This window comes from Mus caroli, chromosome 10 (genome assembly GCF_900094665.2).
Source record: "Mus caroli chromosome 10, CAROLI_EIJ_v1.1, whole genome shotgun sequence".
Lineage (NCBI taxonomy): Eukaryota > Metazoa > Chordata > Mammalia > Rodentia > Muridae > Mus > Mus caroli.
This window is the reverse complement of record NC_034579.1, coordinates 71,749,678-71,768,008: the sequence shown is the minus strand read 5'-3', so window position 1 is coordinate 71,768,008 and position 18,331 is coordinate 71,749,678. Positions and strand designations below refer to the sequence as shown.

The 18,331-nt window shown below is 48.0% G+C and overlaps 4 protein-coding genes across 5 annotated transcripts in view; 1 reads left to right on the top strand and 3 right to left on the bottom strand.

Moving 5' to 3' along the window:
* Tspear (thrombospondin type laminin G domain and EAR repeats) overlaps positions 1-18,331 on the bottom strand; it is a 190,985-nt gene that overhangs the window by 163,442 nt on the left and 9,212 nt on the right. The window lies entirely within an intron of this gene.
* LOC110303479 (keratin-associated protein 12-1-like) lies at positions 38-424 on the bottom strand. The gene is made up of 2 exons (XM_021174582.1): positions 325-424; positions 38-225 (listed from the first exon to the last, which is right to left on the bottom strand). The coding sequence occupies exons 1-2, from the start codon at positions 422-424 to the stop codon at positions 38-40; spliced, it is 288 nt and encodes a 95-aa protein (XP_021030241.1).
* LOC110303481 (keratin-associated protein 12-1-like) lies at positions 4,909-5,271 on the bottom strand. Of its 2 annotated transcripts, XM_021174587.1 has the most exons (2): positions 5,195-5,271; positions 4,909-5,134 (listed from the first exon to the last, which is right to left on the bottom strand). In XM_021174587.1, the coding sequence occupies exons 1-2, from the start codon at positions 5,269-5,271 to the stop codon at positions 4,909-4,911; spliced, it is 303 nt and encodes a 100-aa protein (XP_021030246.1). The 2 variants fall into 2 exon arrangements, with proteins under 2 accessions (XP_021030246.1, XP_021030244.1); XM_021174585.1 differs by having other exon boundaries at positions 4,909-5,271.
* LOC110303472 (keratin-associated protein 10-8-like) overlaps positions 14,962-18,331 on the top strand; it is a 9,188-nt gene continuing 5,818 nt past the window's right edge. The window contains exon 1 of the mRNA XM_021174570.1: positions 14,962-15,459. Within this exon, the coding sequence (XP_021030229.1) occupies positions 14,962-15,459 (498 nt within the window). The remainder of the gene's footprint in view (positions 15,460-18,331) is intronic.

Genomic DNA, 18,331 nt, shown 5'->3' with positions numbered 1-18,331 from the left:
CCCATCTTTCATGGCAACCCCTGTTTAGAGACACTGGTCAGCAGCAGGAGGGGTTACAGGTCACAGGTCTGCAGACTACAGTTGGACAGGATGGTTGGCAGCCTCCAGATGACTGGCAGGAGGAGGTCACACAGACAGGCCGGCAGCTCACAGGCACACACACAGAAGACTGGCAGGAGGGAGCCATGCACACAGTGGGCCTGCAGCTCACAGGCACACAACAGGCTACCTGGTATCTAACAGGAATGCATATAGCAGGCCTGCAGCATGCTGACTGGCAGGGGCTAGACACACAGCAGGATGGCTGGCAGGGGCTGGACACACAGGATGGCTGGCAAGGGCTGGACACACAGCAGGATGGCTGGCAGGAGCTGGACACACAGCAGGATGGCTGGCACCCTGAAGAGCAGCTGGTGTGACACATGGTAGAGGCTGGCTGGTTTGGAGGAAGGTGAGGATGTCTGAAGCTCCTTCCCAGGGTGGCTTTTATACCCAGCTCAGTGTTCCAACTACCCAGAGTGCATCTGGACTTCCTTGTTTGCTTCCTCTAACCTCCCAGGTTAGCTTTGCTATTGTCTGTGTACCTAATTTGTTTGCCCTCAGCCTCATGCCTAATTATACCTGTTCCAGCTCCTGCTGAGTCTGGGCTCCTATCTCCCCTGGGGCCATTTGGAGTCTACCAAGTTCCATCACTTCCTGTTTCTGCATATGAGATCCCAAAGTTCCAGGGGTCCAGAAGTTCTCCCTGCTTGAGAATCCTTACATACCCGCAGTGATCCCACTTCTCATAGGGTTAGGAAAGGGTTTGAAGGGAGGCTGAACACAGGAAGTATCTTCTTATGATCCACAGATGGAGTCAGATAACAGGCAGAAGCAAGGGTATAGTGTGCATGTAAGTGTGCACATGAGGTTCAAAGTTAGTGCATGTGTTTGTGAGTGTAAATGTCTGTCTAACCATACATGTGTATCTATGACTGTAAGCCCATGTGTGACCATATGACACTAAAGGCCTGATCTCTTCTCCACCCAAGCCTCCCCAGTCCCTGCTACCTTGTCACATGTACTGCTCTCCTTGGGCCACCTGCCTGTCCTATGGTTCTGTATTGCTCCCTCACTGCCTGCTGCCCTCCTAGGTTGGGAGAGTTGCTGCTGCTGCTGCTGCTGCTGCTGCTGCTGCTGCTGCTGCTGCTGCTGCAGACACCCCCCCCCCATGTGGTTCTGTTGGGAAGGACCCTATACCCCGGATCTGCCCCTGCCAGATGGCCTGTAGTGACCCTGAAAGCCACCAGTCCCCGAGATGCTATGCCCTGCTAGCCTCTCATTCGTGTCTCCTCTGCTTGCTGCTGATCTCTCCTCTGCAGTCCCTCAAACACTGGCCCTGCCTGGATTAGACCTGTCATTCTGGTCAAAACTCCATCATGATTATCCAGATTTACAAAGGGTCTCCTCTCCCCAGACCCTACAGGTGGTATTGAAGCACCACCCAAACTCCCATTTTCTATTCTCCTTGCCTGTCCTCTCTGCTTTGAAGAAAATCATACCTGCCCCTGAGTGATCAAAGTGTTAAGACTATCATCCTTTTTTTTTGCGATCTCTTGTTCCAAACTCTCTTCCTAGGGACCGTCGTGTCCCCTCAGTGAGATCCTAGCAACCAGATGGAGGTCAGGAGAGACCTGAGGGCTGGTGCTATGGAGGGACCATAAGAAGATTCAGCTTCACTATCAACTTGAATGGATTCAGAATCACCAAGACATGGAGGCACATCTCTAACAGGTCTGTGAATGTTTCCAGGGAGGATTAACTGTGAGTCTAGACTCTCTTTGAATGGAGTGGCTCCCTCTGGTGGGCTAGGGTTAACAAAAAAAAAAAAGAAGAAGAANAAAACTAATAAGTTAAAAGTGTTCTTATTTAAAAAAAAAAAAAGTGTTCTTATAGATGGGCATGGTGGCACACACCTTTAATCCCAGCACTTGGGAGGCAGAGGCAGGTGAATTTCTGAGTTCAAGGCCAGCCTGGTCTACAGAGTGAGTTCCAGGACAGCCAGGGCTACACAGAGAAACCCTGTCACGAAAAAAACAAAACAAACAAACAAAAAAACAAAAACAAAAAAAAAAACCAACAACAACAAAAGTGTTCTTATCTCTATTTTGTGGCCCATTGTGACTCCCTCATAGTGAATTGAAGTCTCTGAATCCAAAAGCTAAAACCTCTTTCACCCCTTTAAGCTGTTTTGCACAGCCATGCAAAAATAACTAATACAGAAATTTAGTCAGTGATGTCGGGACACTGTTGTGACTAACCCTGACTATGTTTCCTTAGGCCTTTGGCTGGTTTGGATACGTTGTGAAGAGTTTTGACATATAGGCTTTATGACTCTCAGAAGCTATACAAAGAGCTAATGAGACACCCAGGTGAGAACTCAGAAGAGTAGAATGCCAACAGATGTGCTTATCAAGTTTCATGATGCTGTTGGGCACTGGACCAGAGGTCATCCATGTGATATTCTACAAGGGAATTTCCTCTGAGTCCAGAAATGCTACGCAAAGCTGAGTTTATAAGCAGTGGCTAAATTAACCATGTGGAAGAGATTTCAAGGCAGCAGAGAGTTCATGCAGTGGCCTGGTCATTGCTGGGGGTTTTTAGACAGATTTACAGTGAGAATCAAGAAAATAAAAGCAGAGCAGTTGGGAAGCCATGCAGCCTGGCCAGAAGGGAGGCAATCAGAGTGTCATGGCTGTAGAGGGTATAGCTGTCAGAGAGATCAATGTTATTAAAGAGAAGTCAACCACTCCATCCTGGAACAATAAAGATCTGGCCAGACCTTACCGTACATCAGAGGTTCCAGAATAAGAACATGAGCCAAGATAAATCCTGTACCTTTAAATGATTCATCCTTTACTGTCTCACAGGGATGAGAGAAGCTAACGCTGCAAAATTGGCAGGACCTCTGCCTGTGCCTCTGAACGGCAGAGAGACAAATAAGACTCTCAGATTAGAGACCAGAATGATGCACAGGCATGCTTGAGTGACGGTGCATGAGTGTGTGGAAATAAGCATGGCTGTGTGTCTGCAGAAGCATGCAAACATGCAAAGAAGTGTGAATGTGTGTGTGTTTGTGTGTGTGTGTGCATATGAGTGTGCTAAGACACACGGATATGGGAATGTGTAAGTATGAGCACCTGAATATATGGGTATGAGTGAGTGTACACACATGTGTATGTGAGTTTTTCCACATGTGTTCTTTTATGTGCACAGGGTATGAGAACAAGAGTATATGTGTGTGCATGTGTATGTATGTAACTGGGGTGTAAACACACCATAGGTGTATGGCATATACTGCATGTTCAGGGCAGTTAGTCAGTTTTATTCACACAGCACAGGAGACAACCCTGACAACCCTGGCAGCTAAGGGATAAAACAATTTTTACAACTCATGTCTCATGGCCAGCCTGAGAGGAATAAAGGAAACATTTGGAGCTCAAGGCATCCAAGAGTGGGAACTCCAGAGTACCAGGTCCAGGATATCATGGGGTGCAGCAGAGGAGGAGACATCCATGTCGGTCTGTCTCAGGAACCTCACAGGGAGCAGTCACAGTAGACTGCAGAGATTGAGGATAGAGCCAGTCAATGGAGACGGACTGTCACCAACACTTCCCAGAGGAAACCCATCCCCAAAGCTAGACACAGCCTTGAAGGTCCATCTTCTACTGTTAATGGGATTTAAAATCACCATGGAAATGTGCTTCTGGGCATACTGATGATTGTATTTCCAGAAAGATTTGACTGAGGAGAACAGTCCCACCCTAAACATAGTCAGCACAAGCACTGTTTGACGGGCCGTGATTCCGATGTGCTAAAACGGAGAAGGCTAGCTGAGTACCAACATGCAATGCTCGATTTGCTTCCTGACTGTAGATGCAACGTGAGCTACCACCTCACCCTCTTTCCACCCTGACCATCCCACCTTGACCGGTTATACTCTCAAACTGTGAGCCAAAACATGCCCTTCCTTCAGGTACTATTCACTGGATATGTTGTCCCAGCAAGAGGGACAAAGAAACTAACCCAATCATTGAAATGATCTGAAATAGAAACATAAGTGACCCATACCATGCCTTGAAAAGATCCAGAACAACGCACACGTGGCTACGACAGGAGCCACCCCAAGAAGTTGGCGAGACGTGTGTTCTAGCTGCTTTACAGGCAAGTGACTAGATGTGTGTCCATCATATTGTAATTGATCAACAATAAGAAATTGAGCATACATTTCCCCAGTACTGAGGTGATTCGGAGCCACAATCTATATGACTGAAATTCAAACATTTCAAAGCTGCCCAGTAGGAAAGTCACTGTGACTTGAGACACAAGGCATCCACAGAGGAAAAAGAAAACCTTGTATAAAACACTCTAGGACTATGCATGGGCACCCCCTGCAGGGGAAGGCAAGCAGGAGCAGACACTGCAAAGAGATACAGCAAGTCCATCCCAGAGGCCACAGGGATGCCAGGGGCAGAAACACGCCACACCCTCCTCCTGGCAAGCAATGCCTTCGTGCTGCCTCCTAAGGAACCTCCTGTGGTGAGTCTGCATCATAGAAACCACTAATCTTCTATGCTTCCTGATGCCAAAGCCACCAGGAAAGACGGACAGCAACCAGGAGAGACATGCACAACTGACTAGAGAAGCCACTTTATTTAGCACAGGGAGTAAGAGAAGGACCCTGGAGCCAGGACATCCTGAGAGAAGGGCAGGGAAAAAGGTATCTGTATTATTCATCTGTGTTCTCTCCCAAGTGCCAGGGTGAGCTAGGTGTGCTTCCGGTCTGTTTCAAGTGCAGAACCACCGCCACAGAGGGAGGGGATGGACATGTCCCATCTGCACTGGCAGCAGCTGGTTTGGAGACACTGGTCAGCAGCAGGAGGGGGTACTGCAGGTCACAGGTCTGCAGACCAGGGTGGGACAGGAGGGCTGGCAGCATCCAGATGACTGGCAGGAGGAGGTCACACAGACAGGCCGGCAGCTCACAGGCATACACACAGAGGACTGGCAGGAGGGGGCCATGCACACAGTGGGCCTGCAGCTCACAGGCACACAGCAGGTCACTTGGTATCTAACAGGAATGCATATAGCAGGCCTGCTGCATGCTGACTGGCAGGGGCTGGACACACAGCAGGATGGCTGGCAAGGGCTGGACACACAGCAGGATGGCTGGCAGGGGCTAGACACACAGCAGGATGGCTGGCACCCTGAAGAGCAGCTGGTGTGACACATGGTGGAGGCTGGTTGGTCTGGGAGAAGATGAGAATGTCTGGAGCTCCTACCTGAAGTGGCTTTTATACCTAGCTCAGTGTTCCAAATACCCAGAATGCAGCTGGTCTTCCTTGTTATTTTCTCTGTCCTCCAGCCTAGTGTTGCTGTTGTTCATGCTCTTGTTTGGTTTGCCCAACTCCATGACTAACGCTGTTCTCTAGCTGCTGCTACATCTAGGCTCCCAAGCCATCTTCTCCTGGTGCTACCTGGATTCCAAGCCCAATGAAGTTCAGATTTCTTTACCTGAGTTCCCAGAAATCCAAGAGTCCAAATAACCTCCCTGTAGGATGACAATCCTCCCACAACCACAGATTCTGGAAGGCTCTGCAACACAAAGGAGGTTGAATACAGTGCACGCCCTCATTCATCAGTGTCCTGAGGAAAGGCAGGTGGGACCAGCCACATCCTTGAAAAGCAGGTGAAACCAGTACAGATTCACAGGGACCACAGCTGGAACTTGTGCTGAGGCCAAGGCTCCAGGCCCTGTCCTCTTTTTGGCATGTTCAGCAGCAAGCCACATGTACTATCACGAAAAGCAGCAAAATAACAGCACCTGTAGGTGTCCACCCAGCTAACTTGGGGTTGAGGAAGAGGTGTCTGAGTTGGCCCTGGGTCTTTGAATGCCTCCTTGGCAAGAAGAAAAGACACAGACATTTGAGTGAGGCTGACTCTTCCCTGCCTTACCCTGCCCATACACACCCCTCCCCAGTCTCAATCTGCCCTTCTATAGCCACAGTGCCACATAGAACAGAGGCACTGCTATATTCTTGTCTCCCTGTGACCTTCCAGACTCTGCTGCAAAACACAGTGAGGACATCCAAAAGCATCTAAAGTCACTTTCAGGAAAGGTCCCATGTCTCTTTATTTCCACTTCAACTCCATCGTGGACAGGAATGAAGCTTTGAGACAAGAAGATGCAATGCTGGAAGAGGCAGGCTAGGATTGTCAGATGTTCCTCAGCTATGTTCCCAGCATCCTAATAATCTGTTACGATATGGGCAATGTCTGAACATCATTGGTGCCTCTGATTGCCCCCTCCCTCTTCTTTCACATCACACTGGAAAGAAGCAGAAAGTGGTTTGCAAGGCCAGACCATCCCAGCAGACTACCTGACTCCATGCAGCAAGGCTATGGGCTTCTAGGATAGCTTGCTGTAGGCAGGAGAGCAGCCTTACTGACTTCTAGCCACTGCACACTCTGGACAATTCCTCCAAGCTCTTAGTACTAATAAGGAGGTAGACCAGATGTCTGTCACAATGTCAGCTCCCTGTTAGGAGCTCCCACTGAAGTTGAGAAGAGGGGTCCTCAGAAACTCACTCAAACCACAACCTCTGCTGCCTAAACCAGAACCCTTGGGAACAGAGAACTGAAGGTATAGAGTATAGCAAACCTGAAACCCTGATGGAATGGACAATGGCTAAGGAGCCCTCCCTTAACTACATGGCTGATAGACAGGAGAAGGCCACACTCAGACAGAGCTAGACAGAGGCACACAGGTGCCCAGCTCTCTGCCAACCCAACTTCCCAATGAAGTGTGGTCAGTGGCTGAGGGGAGATCCAGTGTGAGTGGGCAGGGAGAACATCCAGAATATAGGTGGGATGTGCCCCAAAGAGAGCTCAGCAGAAGATGGTGGGGAAATCTATCTCCCTATAGGTTTGCCTATCTCCCTGCAAACCTATATTCCAACCAGAAGACTGGTCAGAGATAGACCACAATAGAGAAAACACCACAGGACCAAATAGACTCCCCCAGCATCCAATGGGGACCCAAGATCACTGTGCTAGAGCCTACAGAGATTCACTACAGACACCCACAGCCACACCTGATTCAACACCTGTGAGGATTCCAGGAGCAGAGTGGGATCGAGTGAGGCTGTGTGAGTTTTCCACATTTGTACCCACAGAGTTAAAGCCAGACCTACACAAGCTCAAAAGAATTGGTTAATAGTTGGCCATCTGCCTGAACAAAAACCCATTAAGTACAAGAAAATAATAGAACCCCAAATCTCCAAATGTTTTCAAAAGTTCGAGCATATGATCAAAATAACCAGGCACAAAAGATTTTGTCATGTAAATCACCTTCATACGTAAAAGCAACCAGCAAAAAGAATATGGGATAAACTTGTTACAGAGATGGGCAGTTGGTAACCACAAGCAGCTATTATTTGTCTAAAGATCAAAGAAAAATATTATATTCATGAGTGAATAGGTAGAGATTCCCAGGAGAGAAATACAATTAATCTAACAAAAGGGAATTCTAAAACTGAATACAAAAGCTGAAATTTAAATATACACTGGACAAGCCTGAGATCAGGTAAAGAATGAAGAAACATCAGTGGACCTGAAACACCCACAGAAATCATTCCATCAGAAATGAGAAGACAGAGACAGAATCAGGGAGACAGAGACAGAGAAACAGAGAGACAGAGAGAATGAGAATTTAAGTGCTAGTGAGATGGCTAAGTAAGTATAGGCACAGGTACCCAGCCCTGATGACCTGAGTGTAGGGAGAACTGACATGTGGAGAGATTGTGATAAGTTGTTCTCTCACCTAGACACACACTACACACACACACACACACATGCACACACACACACACTACAACCACCACCACACACCACATGCACATACACACCACACATCACATGCACACATGCCACATACCATATACACACACACCATACACACATACCACAAGCACACAAACACATACACACAATATGCATACACACACACACACACACACACACACACACACCACCACATACACAGACACTACATGCTGCACACACATTAAATTTGGGGCTGGAGAGATGGTTCTGTGGTTAAGACTGCTTGTTGCTCTTGCAGCAGACCAGAGTTTGGTTCCCAGCACCCATATTAAGCAGCTTATATCACCTGTAACTCCAGTTCCAGGGGATCCAACACCCTTTTTTGGCCTCAGTGGGTACTGCACTCACATGTACCTATATTTAAAAAGACATAGACACATAAAGAAAGGTAAAATTAAATATTTTTTAAATGTAAAATTGTGCTGGCTAGATTTATGTCAACTTGATACAAGCTAAAATTATTTGGGAAGAAGGACTCTCAACTGAGAAAATGTTCCCACCAGACTAACCTGTGGGATAGCCTGTGATACATTCTTTCAATTGATAATTAGTGTGAGAGGGCCCAGCTCAGTGTGGGTGGTGTCATCCCTGGGCTGGTGGTCCTGAGTTGTATAAGAAAGCAAGCTGAGCAAAAACAGCATTCCTCTGTGGCCTGTGCTTCAGTCCCTGCCTAGAGTTCCTGACCTGACTTCCCTCAGTGATGGAGTGTGACCCTAGAAGTGTAAGATGAAATACAATCTGCCTTTCTCAAGTTGCTTCTGGTCACAATGTCTTCTTCGTCCTTCCAAAGAACAAGAGATGGCTGTGAGAAGAGCACCATGATTGTGGACAAGTCAACAACTTTTTCCCACTGAGGCAGGGTGTGAGCTAGTCAGGATAAAGGCTTTCAGAAAGGATGAGAGCAGTGGCCCATCAGTTGACCCAGGGTAGTCTGGAGGGGTGGGACTTCGGGGGTGGGTGGGGCTTGGTCAGCAAGTTCAGCTAGAAGGATGGGATAGCTGCAATGGAGGCCACCACCTGACCAGTTCGCCAGAGGCTGAGTGTGTGGCATCTCACACTCATTGATAATCATGGAAAGTCAGCACTTGAGGTAGGAGGTGCAAAGGCTTCTGGAGAGCAGGAGTGCCCAGGATCCACCCTATCCTGTCTTCCTCCTCCCAGTGCTCTTATTCCAGAGTGAAGCTGACCAGTGTGGGCAGACCTCCATCTCAACCCCAGAATTCCAGTCAGCTCCCCCTCAGCTCTAATGGATACAGATGTTACATCCTGGAAAACAGGAGTCCTAACAGCCAAGTTCACCCCACCCTTACCCATGCCTGGGGAAGGCTTGTGGTGTGGGGGGAAAAAAAAAACAGAAAAGGGCTGGAGAGATGGCTCAGCAGTTAAAAACATTTGCTGCTCTTCCAAAGGACCTGGATTCAACTCCCAGCAACCACATGGCAACTCACAACTACTCATAACTCCAATATCAGGGGATCTGACGCCCTTTTCCAGCCTCTAATGACACCAGACACTGGCACATAGACAGACAGACAGACAATCAAAAAACACCCATATACCTAGGTAGGTGGAGGAAAGGAAAAAGAGAGAGATTCTATAAAGAAAAAAAAATCAAATGTGTTTCTAGGTACTGACAATGGACAATGTAAAAAGAAAATTAAAAAAAAAAAAAAAACAATTTCTTAAGATGGCCATGGTGGGACACACTTATAATTCTAGCACTCAAGAGGCAGAGATAGGCAGATCTCTGAGTTCAAACCCAGTCTAGTCTACAGAGTGAGTTCCAAGACAACAGAGCTACATAGTGAGAACTTTGTCTCAAAAAAAAATACCTAAGAGAGAGAGAGAGAGAGAGAGAGAGAACAATGTATTTGTACAAAGGCATCCAAAAGAATAAATAAATGTAACCAAGGGGGTAAGCCTTGCCCATTGGTAACTGTAGCACCACTGAAGAAAGCTAAGACCTGCACCAATGAGAAGATGTCCCTGGTTCATGGATTCGGAGGCAGCACTCTCAAGATGATCTTGTGACCCACAGCAAGTTGCAGATCTAGGATTTTCCTTCTCAATCCTCCAGCAGCCTTGTTCTCAGAAAAAGAAGAGCTGCTCATCAAATTCATATGTCCCAAGAGGTCCAGGACAGCCAGAGCCATCTTGAGAAAGAAGAGTACGGTTGTAGGGTTGGGAAGGTTGGACTTCTGGCCTTCAACACTGACAAGGGGCCCCAGCATGAAAAGTGGGGTGCTGCCATGTCCCATACTGAGGAAGAGGCCAACAGCAAGAGTCCAGGGTTGAACACATGTGCTGGTCAATACATCAATGTATCAATGTATCAATGCATCAATTTATCAATGTATCAATGCCCAAGGCCATTCAATGGGAAGAACTGTATCCTCAACAAAAGACTGAGGTTGTGTTCTCACCTTACCCTGTACCAAAAACTAACTAAAAATATAGTGATAGCTTAGCTTCGATAGTTAAAACCATACATATCTCAACAAATGTAAGAGAAATCTGTACAACCTAGGGTTTTGCAATGGGCTCCAGAATGCTATATAGAAAGCACAAATCAGTAAATAGGAGTTCATCAATTAAAAAAAAAAAACTTTTGTGAATCAAAGGACATTAACTATTAAGAGCTGGGGAGCAAGGCCTGGGACTAACATCGACAAAGCATTTTGTTGGATCCTCAGGAGTGTGGACAGAGAGAAGGAAGGAAGGATAGAGAAAGTGAGGGAAACAGAGACACAGAGAGAGAGACTGCATGAGAGAGATGCAGAAGGCATTATCAGAAGGCCCACAGGACAGAAGACACTAACAAGTTGTATACCTGATAAAGGGTTGATACCTAGAATATAGAAAATTTTCCTACAACAAAAGGACACACCAGCACCAAGAAAAGGAAGACTGAACAATCGTTTACCCTGGGAAGACACACAAATGGCCGATGTTCATTAAGGAGAATCTATTAGGGTGAGATCCATTTCATCCCAGTTGAGATGCTAGGAATGTTTTAAACGGAAGACAGACACAGCAGATGTGAGGACTGTGCCTGTCTGCATTCCTGAAGGGATAGAGGATAGGTCAGACATGGGGCACACTGTAGGGGTTCCTCAAAAGAGACCCAGGGTTTACATTATGAACCAGGAACCACACCCCTGGGAAGCAAAGAATACCCTAAAGTCTTGCTATCTTCTATAGCCCAGACACAAGGTCTGCCTTCATCTTTAGAGGTGCCATCTGGCCCTGGCCCCACAGCCCTCCTTTTAGAAAGATATTTGACCCATGTCCTCTCCCATCGAGAGTGTCTGAGTATCCAAGCCTCAGTTGAGACTTGGTGTTCAAAAACATAAAGCTGTCAGAATATTTCACATTCAAATTATAACACTCTACCCCCTATACTCGTGGCATCTCAGAATGCACTCAGGTCCATGGTCTTAACAGTTCTAACATTGTTCAGAGGCATAATTCTGGTCTCTTCTGAGACTCAAGGTAACTCTTAGCTGTGAGTACTGCAAAAATAATAATGATAATAATAATAGTCGTATGCTTCTAGTATACACAGACTCAAGTCAGCATTCGCATCGCAAAAAAGGGAGAGTGACAAAGAAGGATCACACCAAAGTAAGTCAGAAAATCAGGCAGCACACACATTAAACATTCCATGTCTGGCATCTGGAGCTCATGATGATTCATCTGGGCTCCAACAAGCTTGGCAACCTGAACCCATAGTTCTGTGTCAGAAGCCATTTGCCTGTTTCTCTAAAGCAGAGAGGGGGAGAGGGACAGAGGGAAGGGGGAAGGAGGGGGAGGGAAGAAGGGGGGAGAGAGAGAGAGAGAGAGAGAGAGAGAGAGAGAGAGAGAGAGAGAGAGAAAGAGAAATTGAGAAGTAAAGTCTGCCTGCCAGGCAGAGTCAAAGCAAGTCAGAATCTGTTGGCAGATTTCCCGCCTGCTGGAGCATAGAAGGATAAGAAGAGATGCACTTGAGGCTCAAGGCAAGGGGCTGAAGATTCTATTGACCTTGATGGAAGGAACAGGGAGGCTTTTGGATGGGAACAGATGTCTTATGTGTATATTTCAGCAATTGTTTCTGTTAGCTTATGCCTTGGCTTCCCACCATACTGTGTAATATAAAAAGGCTAAGAAAATTAAACTTGAGGCTGGCATGGTATTGACCTGAAGCCCTCCTATATCTGTCTCTTGCATCTTCTTTCTGCCTTTCTTATCATTAATTCTTGCTCGAACACACAGCCTCTCCCAGGTCAGTCCACCTTGTGCCTGCAGCTCTCCTCATGTTCCTGGCTTCTCTACCATCCTAGGGTCTCCACTGTAACTAAAGCTTCACCTTTGCAGATTCATGCACAGAATGCTTAGTGCAACCCCACTACATATAGCCTGACCTCACAGGCTTTTCTCTAGAACCTTGATGACAGTTCTAGTGTCCTCCTCACTATTGAGTCTTGCAATCCCTCCAAACCAGACTCTGTACAAACCCTCTCTTTTTAGATGAAAGATTTTCGGTTTGGTTTGGTTTGGTTTGGTTTGGTTTTTTGAGATAGGGTTTCTCTGTGTAGCCCTGGCTGTCCTGGAACTCACTTTGTAGAACAGGCTGGCCTCGAACTCAGAAATTTGACGGCCTCTGCCTCCTGAGTGCTGGGATTAGATGAAAGCTTTTCAAATGAATTTGCTTCTTAAATTTTTTATATAGTTTTTTTTTTACATATTTTATTTATTTACTCATGTTTATGGGTGGCTTGCTCATATGTGTGGCCATATACTGTATGCAAGTCTGGTGCCTGTGGAGGCCAGAAGAGAATGTTAGATAACTAAGACTGGAGTTGCAGATGGTCACGAACTGCCATGTGGGTGCTGGGAATCAAGCCCAGGTCCTCTGCAAGAGCAGCCAGTGCACTTAACCACTGAACCACCTCTTCAGCCCAAGTTTGTACTTTTACACCTTGGTGATGTCATTGATTGAGGTCATGCCTTCAAGGCCCCTCTCTTATTATCCCAGTGAAAAGTACTTGGCTTTTCTCTCATGGTACACTTCTCCTTGACAGTTAAAGCTGATTTGTCTATACCTTCCATGTCCACCCTATCTAAAACTTTAATAATACCTACGTTCCTTCCCATCCAGATGTCACAGTTTTAGTGTTCCTGCAAACCTGGCTAAATGTAAACAGCCACAGCCTGAACATTAGTTGTCTTGAAATTAATTACTTCTGCCAAACAATTAGTCAAATGCATTTAAATTCAGCTTCTCTCATATTTTCAGGATGCATGCAAAAGGTAGCCAGATTCTTTGCTACAATGTAACACCAAAGGTCTCTAGTTTTTGCTCCCATCCAAATCCTCCCAGGCACAGTCTTCACTGCAGCATCTTTTAGTCCCCTGGTCTTCTGAACTCCCAACTATTGTCCTCTGTACTCTGCTTAGAACACTCTAGAACGTTTCTAGTCCACAACTCCAGACTCCTCTACATTCCTTCCCCAAGTCATTTCCAAAGGCCAAAGAGCCATGTAGTCAAGTTTATCACAGCAAAACCCTACTCCTGGTACCAATTTTTTCTTATATGTCTTGTTACTGTTGAAAACTCCCTGGGATGCAACTTGGCAAGCAGGAGGGGAAGTTGTTTGGGTTCACAGCAAAAAGAAAGGGTATGTCTATTGGACTGGGAAGATACTGAGAAGGTGCAGTACACAGGGTCCCCACGGGGGCGGAGGGTGAGGATTATGACACAGTTTGCTCTATCATGGCACCTCAGGAAGCAGAATTCAGCTGCAATCAGACCCAGCCTAGAACCCTCAAGCTCTTCCCTTACAGTCTTAACTCTGCTTCATGTTCAAAATGTTCCACAACCTTCCAAAATATAGCACCCCTAGATGAGGATGAAGAGTTCAAACCATGAGCTAGTGAGAAATATTGTGCATTCAAGCCATAACGCTGGATCTTCTCCAAGTTCTCAGACAGATCCTAGCTTGATCATCCAGGGTCCCAGGGTCACAATCAAAAGGCTCTACAACATCTTAAACACAACTCAGGTTCCAAAAGAAAGCCTCCTGCATCTGAGAACACAGCCAAGCTTGCAACAACCTCCTTCCTTGTTCTGCCTGTCTGTCAACCTGGGTCCTCTTGCTGTAGGTAGAAGTAGCCAATTCTGCAGAGCAAATTCCGAGATCTCCTGCCTGCCTTATCTGCTACACAGCCCAGCCCCCTAGTGACAGTTCCCCTGTCCTACCCTAAGGAATTCTATCAGACTTTTTCCCTCTAGATGCCTAGAATTCTATGGGTGGGGCTAAAAGTCATCTCTCTTTGAGTGATGGGTGTCCTGACTTAACCCCATTCCTCTGGAGGGGACTTATTATTAGACTGCCTTTCTAGTCTGTTATATCTTGAGAGAATAATGACAGGAACACAAGACATGATTATCCGCACCCTGAGCTGCCTGACATAGGCCTAGCTGTAAGCTTTTGTTTGTGCCTCAGTTTCCCCATGTGGGAATAATGAAATCATCTCTCTTCCAAGGTCACAGGGGTTAGTTGACTTAGTGCCTATAGACTCACTTAGAACAATCCCTAAACCAAAGCTAGAACTATTATTAAAGGCACTGTTGATACAGAAAATAAACACAGCTCTCTGACTGACATCCCCAAATAAAGAGAACACAAAATAAGGTTAAAATATACTGATGACTCAATTAAGGACTAAAGCCAGGAGCCAGAGCCAGAGGCCTCAAAGAGAAGACTGACCCTTCCTGGAAAAGAAATGACACACCCCTGCCTTGTCCCATGCAGCCCTGGCAGACCTATCAGCTCTAGCTTTGCAGAGTTCTGTGAGTGAGCAGAGCTACAGGCCACACCCACTTGATTGACAGGTGTCTCAGAACTACATCAACACCAACAGGGAACTGTAGCTGGGACAACACAAACACACACACACCCTTGAGAGATATATAAGAGGCATGGGGCACCTCATTCCCTCACTCCCCTGTTCACTCACTCTCTCATTCTCATCTTACCTTCTGCCCTCCAATCAGCCATGGCTGCCTCCACCATGTCTGTCTGCTCTGAAGCCTGCACTGAGTCCTCCTGGCAGGTAGAGGACTGCCCAGAGAGCTGCTGTGAGCCCTGCTGCTGTGCCCCCACCTGCTGCCAATCCAGCTGCTGCCAGCCAAGCTGCTGTGTCCCCAGCTGCTGTGCCCCAGCCCCCTGCCTGACCCTTGTCTGCACTCCAGTGAGCTGTGTGTCCAGCCCCTGCTGCCAATCCTCCTGCTGCACACCCTCATGCTGCCAGCAGTCTAGCTGCCAGCCAGCTTGCTGCACATGCTCCCCCTGCCAGCAGCCCTGCTGTGTGACCCTTTGCTGCAAGCCTGTCTGCTGCACACCCATCTGCTCTGGACCATGCTGCCAGCAGTCTAGCTGCCANTCCTCATGCTGTCAATCNCCCTGCTGTGTGCCTGTCTGCTGCAAGCCTGTCTGCTGCACACCCATCTGCTCTGGCTCCTCCTCCTGCTGCCAGCCCTCCTGCTGTGCTCCTGTCTGCTGCAAGCCTGTGTGCTGCAAGCCCTGCTCCAGCCTGTCCCTGCTGTGTCGCCCTGTGTGCAGACCTGCCTGCTGTGTGCCCACCTCCTCCTGCTGTACCTCCTCCTGCCAGCCCAGCTGCTGCCGCCCAACCTCCTCTGTGTCCCTGCTGTGCCACCCTGCTTGCTCCAGACAGGCTTCCTGTGGACAAAAGTCCAGCTGCTGATGGATCTACCCCTGGGGATCCCTCACTTCTCCCCTAGTCCCTGAGCTGCCTCAGGTGCCAGCCCTGCCTTAGCTTGAGTCTTCCATCAAACAACAGAGTATCCTGTCTTGCTCTCTGCCATTACCCAGCCTGGTTGAGGTCCTGGTCATAAGCCTGGGAAACCTACTCTACTGTCCTGGCTTCAGTGGGCTTCTTGGTGGGAAACTGTCAGGTACCCTCTAGCCAGAAGCCTCCTCAAAACTCTAATAATAAACACTTTGACCTCAACCATGCCTCTGTCTTCCTCTCTGAATTCTAATGGAACCAGCATCAGGTCCTGATGGGAGGCCAGGAAGCAGTGCATCCTGGGCTGTCACCTTCCCCAGCTTGTCCTGGGCCACCAGTCACACACCTGTGATAGAGGGTCTCAATCACAGGCAGCCCCTGCCCACCTGTCTAGGCCAGCCTCTTTCCCAGGAGCCACTTGGCAAAGTCAAGCAGTGACCGTGTGTCTGATACCAAAGGTCTGGTACCTACCAGGCATTCCCCGGAAGGACCATTGGGTGAAGCTGCTAAGAACCTAGTTCCTCAGAAGAGAAAGCAGGCTTGGTCCCTCACAAGGGAAAGCAGGCAGCCCTCGCCACGCTAGGAAATGTTTGCCTTTATAAGAGTTGCCATGGTCATGGTGTCTCTTCATTGCAATGAAACCCTAACTAAGACATAGGAGTAAGTTATCAGTCTGTGGCAGGTGTTGGTGGTGATGTATAACTTGATCCTCAGGCAGCAGGACACTGTGTTCCACACTGGGCATAGCTAAAGCATAGGAGACCTCAGAGCCCACCCCACACAGTGACACACTTCCTCCAACAAGGCCACCCTATATGGGCCAAGCATATTCAAACTTGTCAGTCCATGGGGGCCATTCCTATTCAAACCACCACAGACAAAAAGTAAAACAATTCCCTGTGGACTTGGCAGAGTGCATTGGGAACATATGCGCATGTGGGGCTATTAAAGCTACATCAGAAAAACCTGGCCTGAGAGCTTGTTAAACATACCAGACTGAGAAAGGGTGCACTACCCTCAGATCACTGCACGGAGAGGTCACCTGGTAATCACCCATCCACCTATCATTTAATCATTCCATGTGTGTCAAGGGACTGACAGGAGAAAGCTCTACTGTCCCTGAGGCTTCAGCTTCTTAGTCCCCTCAGCTGATGTGATCCATCCAAATTGTTGTCCGTCCATCCATCCATTTATCCGCCTGTCCCTGTATCTTACATTTGGGGTTTTTACCTCCCTGCTGTGGCTCAAAATGCCTCCAGCAGCTCTCTCCAGGTTTCCTGACATCATATCTAACCACCTCAGTGGCTCTGCCTCTGCCTTCTGGGACTGTTTGAACACCTCAAGGTTGGCAGAAGCCTCTTCAACCCTATGGAGCCATTCTGTAATATGTGTGCATGTGTGCATGTGTGTGTACACACGTTGCCTGCATGTGCTTGTGTTTGTGGGTGTGCATTACTGTGCATTGCGTAATGTGTGGTCTGGTGGTTAACATTGTTACTAAGACCTTTAGAGTTCATCTTACCATCTCTGTGACTGAAACGCCTGACACAGACAGCTGAAGGGAGGAAGAACTGTGTCAGAAGGCTCAGCCCACTGTGGTAGGGAAGGCAAGTGGGCAGTGCAGTTCACAGCAGTAGGAACATGTGGCACATGGCAGAGGCTGTTCATATCATGACCAGGAAGATGAGACCAGCCACAACCAACACCCCCCCCCCTTATACTTCTGTCATCTATGTTTCCTTCCAAACTCTCCAGAACACCCCAAAATAACACCACCATCCAAGAACCAAGCCTTCAAACCATAAGCCTGAGGCACACACTTCAGATTCCTATTTGAGCCACAACTGCCATGTGGTTAACGCAAACAACAGTGGCCCTGGCAAACCCTGAGAAACACTTGGCATGTCTCATCTGCACATAATACCTCCCTTTAAAGAAGAGGCAGAGGTCTGCGGGGCAGGATTTGGACACACAGTGCAGGCAGGATGCAGAACTGGGAGTTTGGGGACAGAAGGGAATCAGACTAGCTCTCAGAAGAAGTCCATGTGCCAACTGACCGCTAAAAGAGAAAGTGGCCTCAGAGGAGAAAGAGAAGCTACAGGGTACCATGACAGTGCAGTAAGAATCCTGAGGTGGGGACCACCTAGATGGGCTGGGGTCATCACTTGTCCACACACTGGTCCTTGATGGGAGCTAGAGAGCTCTCACTTTGGAAGGAAGCAATGTGGGCACATTAAAAACAAAAAGATATAAGCCCCGCCCTCCCCAGGAGTCAGAGACCTCCTGCCTCTGAAGAATTGTGCTCAACAGTTCAAGGCCCACAGCAGCCCTGACTCCTCATCTGTGCTGACCCGCTTCCTCATCTGAGTTAACAGTGGCTTCTCTGCCCATGATGCCAGCAACAGCACTGAGAGCTAGGCAGCCTACACCAGGGAGGAAACTGCCCAGGGGAGGAGTCCACTGCCCCAGGGGAGGAGTCCACTGCCCCGGGGAGGAGTCAACTGCCCCGGGGAGGAGCTCACTGCCCCAGGGAGGAGCTCACTGCCCCAGGGAGGAGTCCACTGACCCAGGGAGGAGCTCACTGCCCCAGGGAGGAGCTCACTGCCCCAGGGAGGAG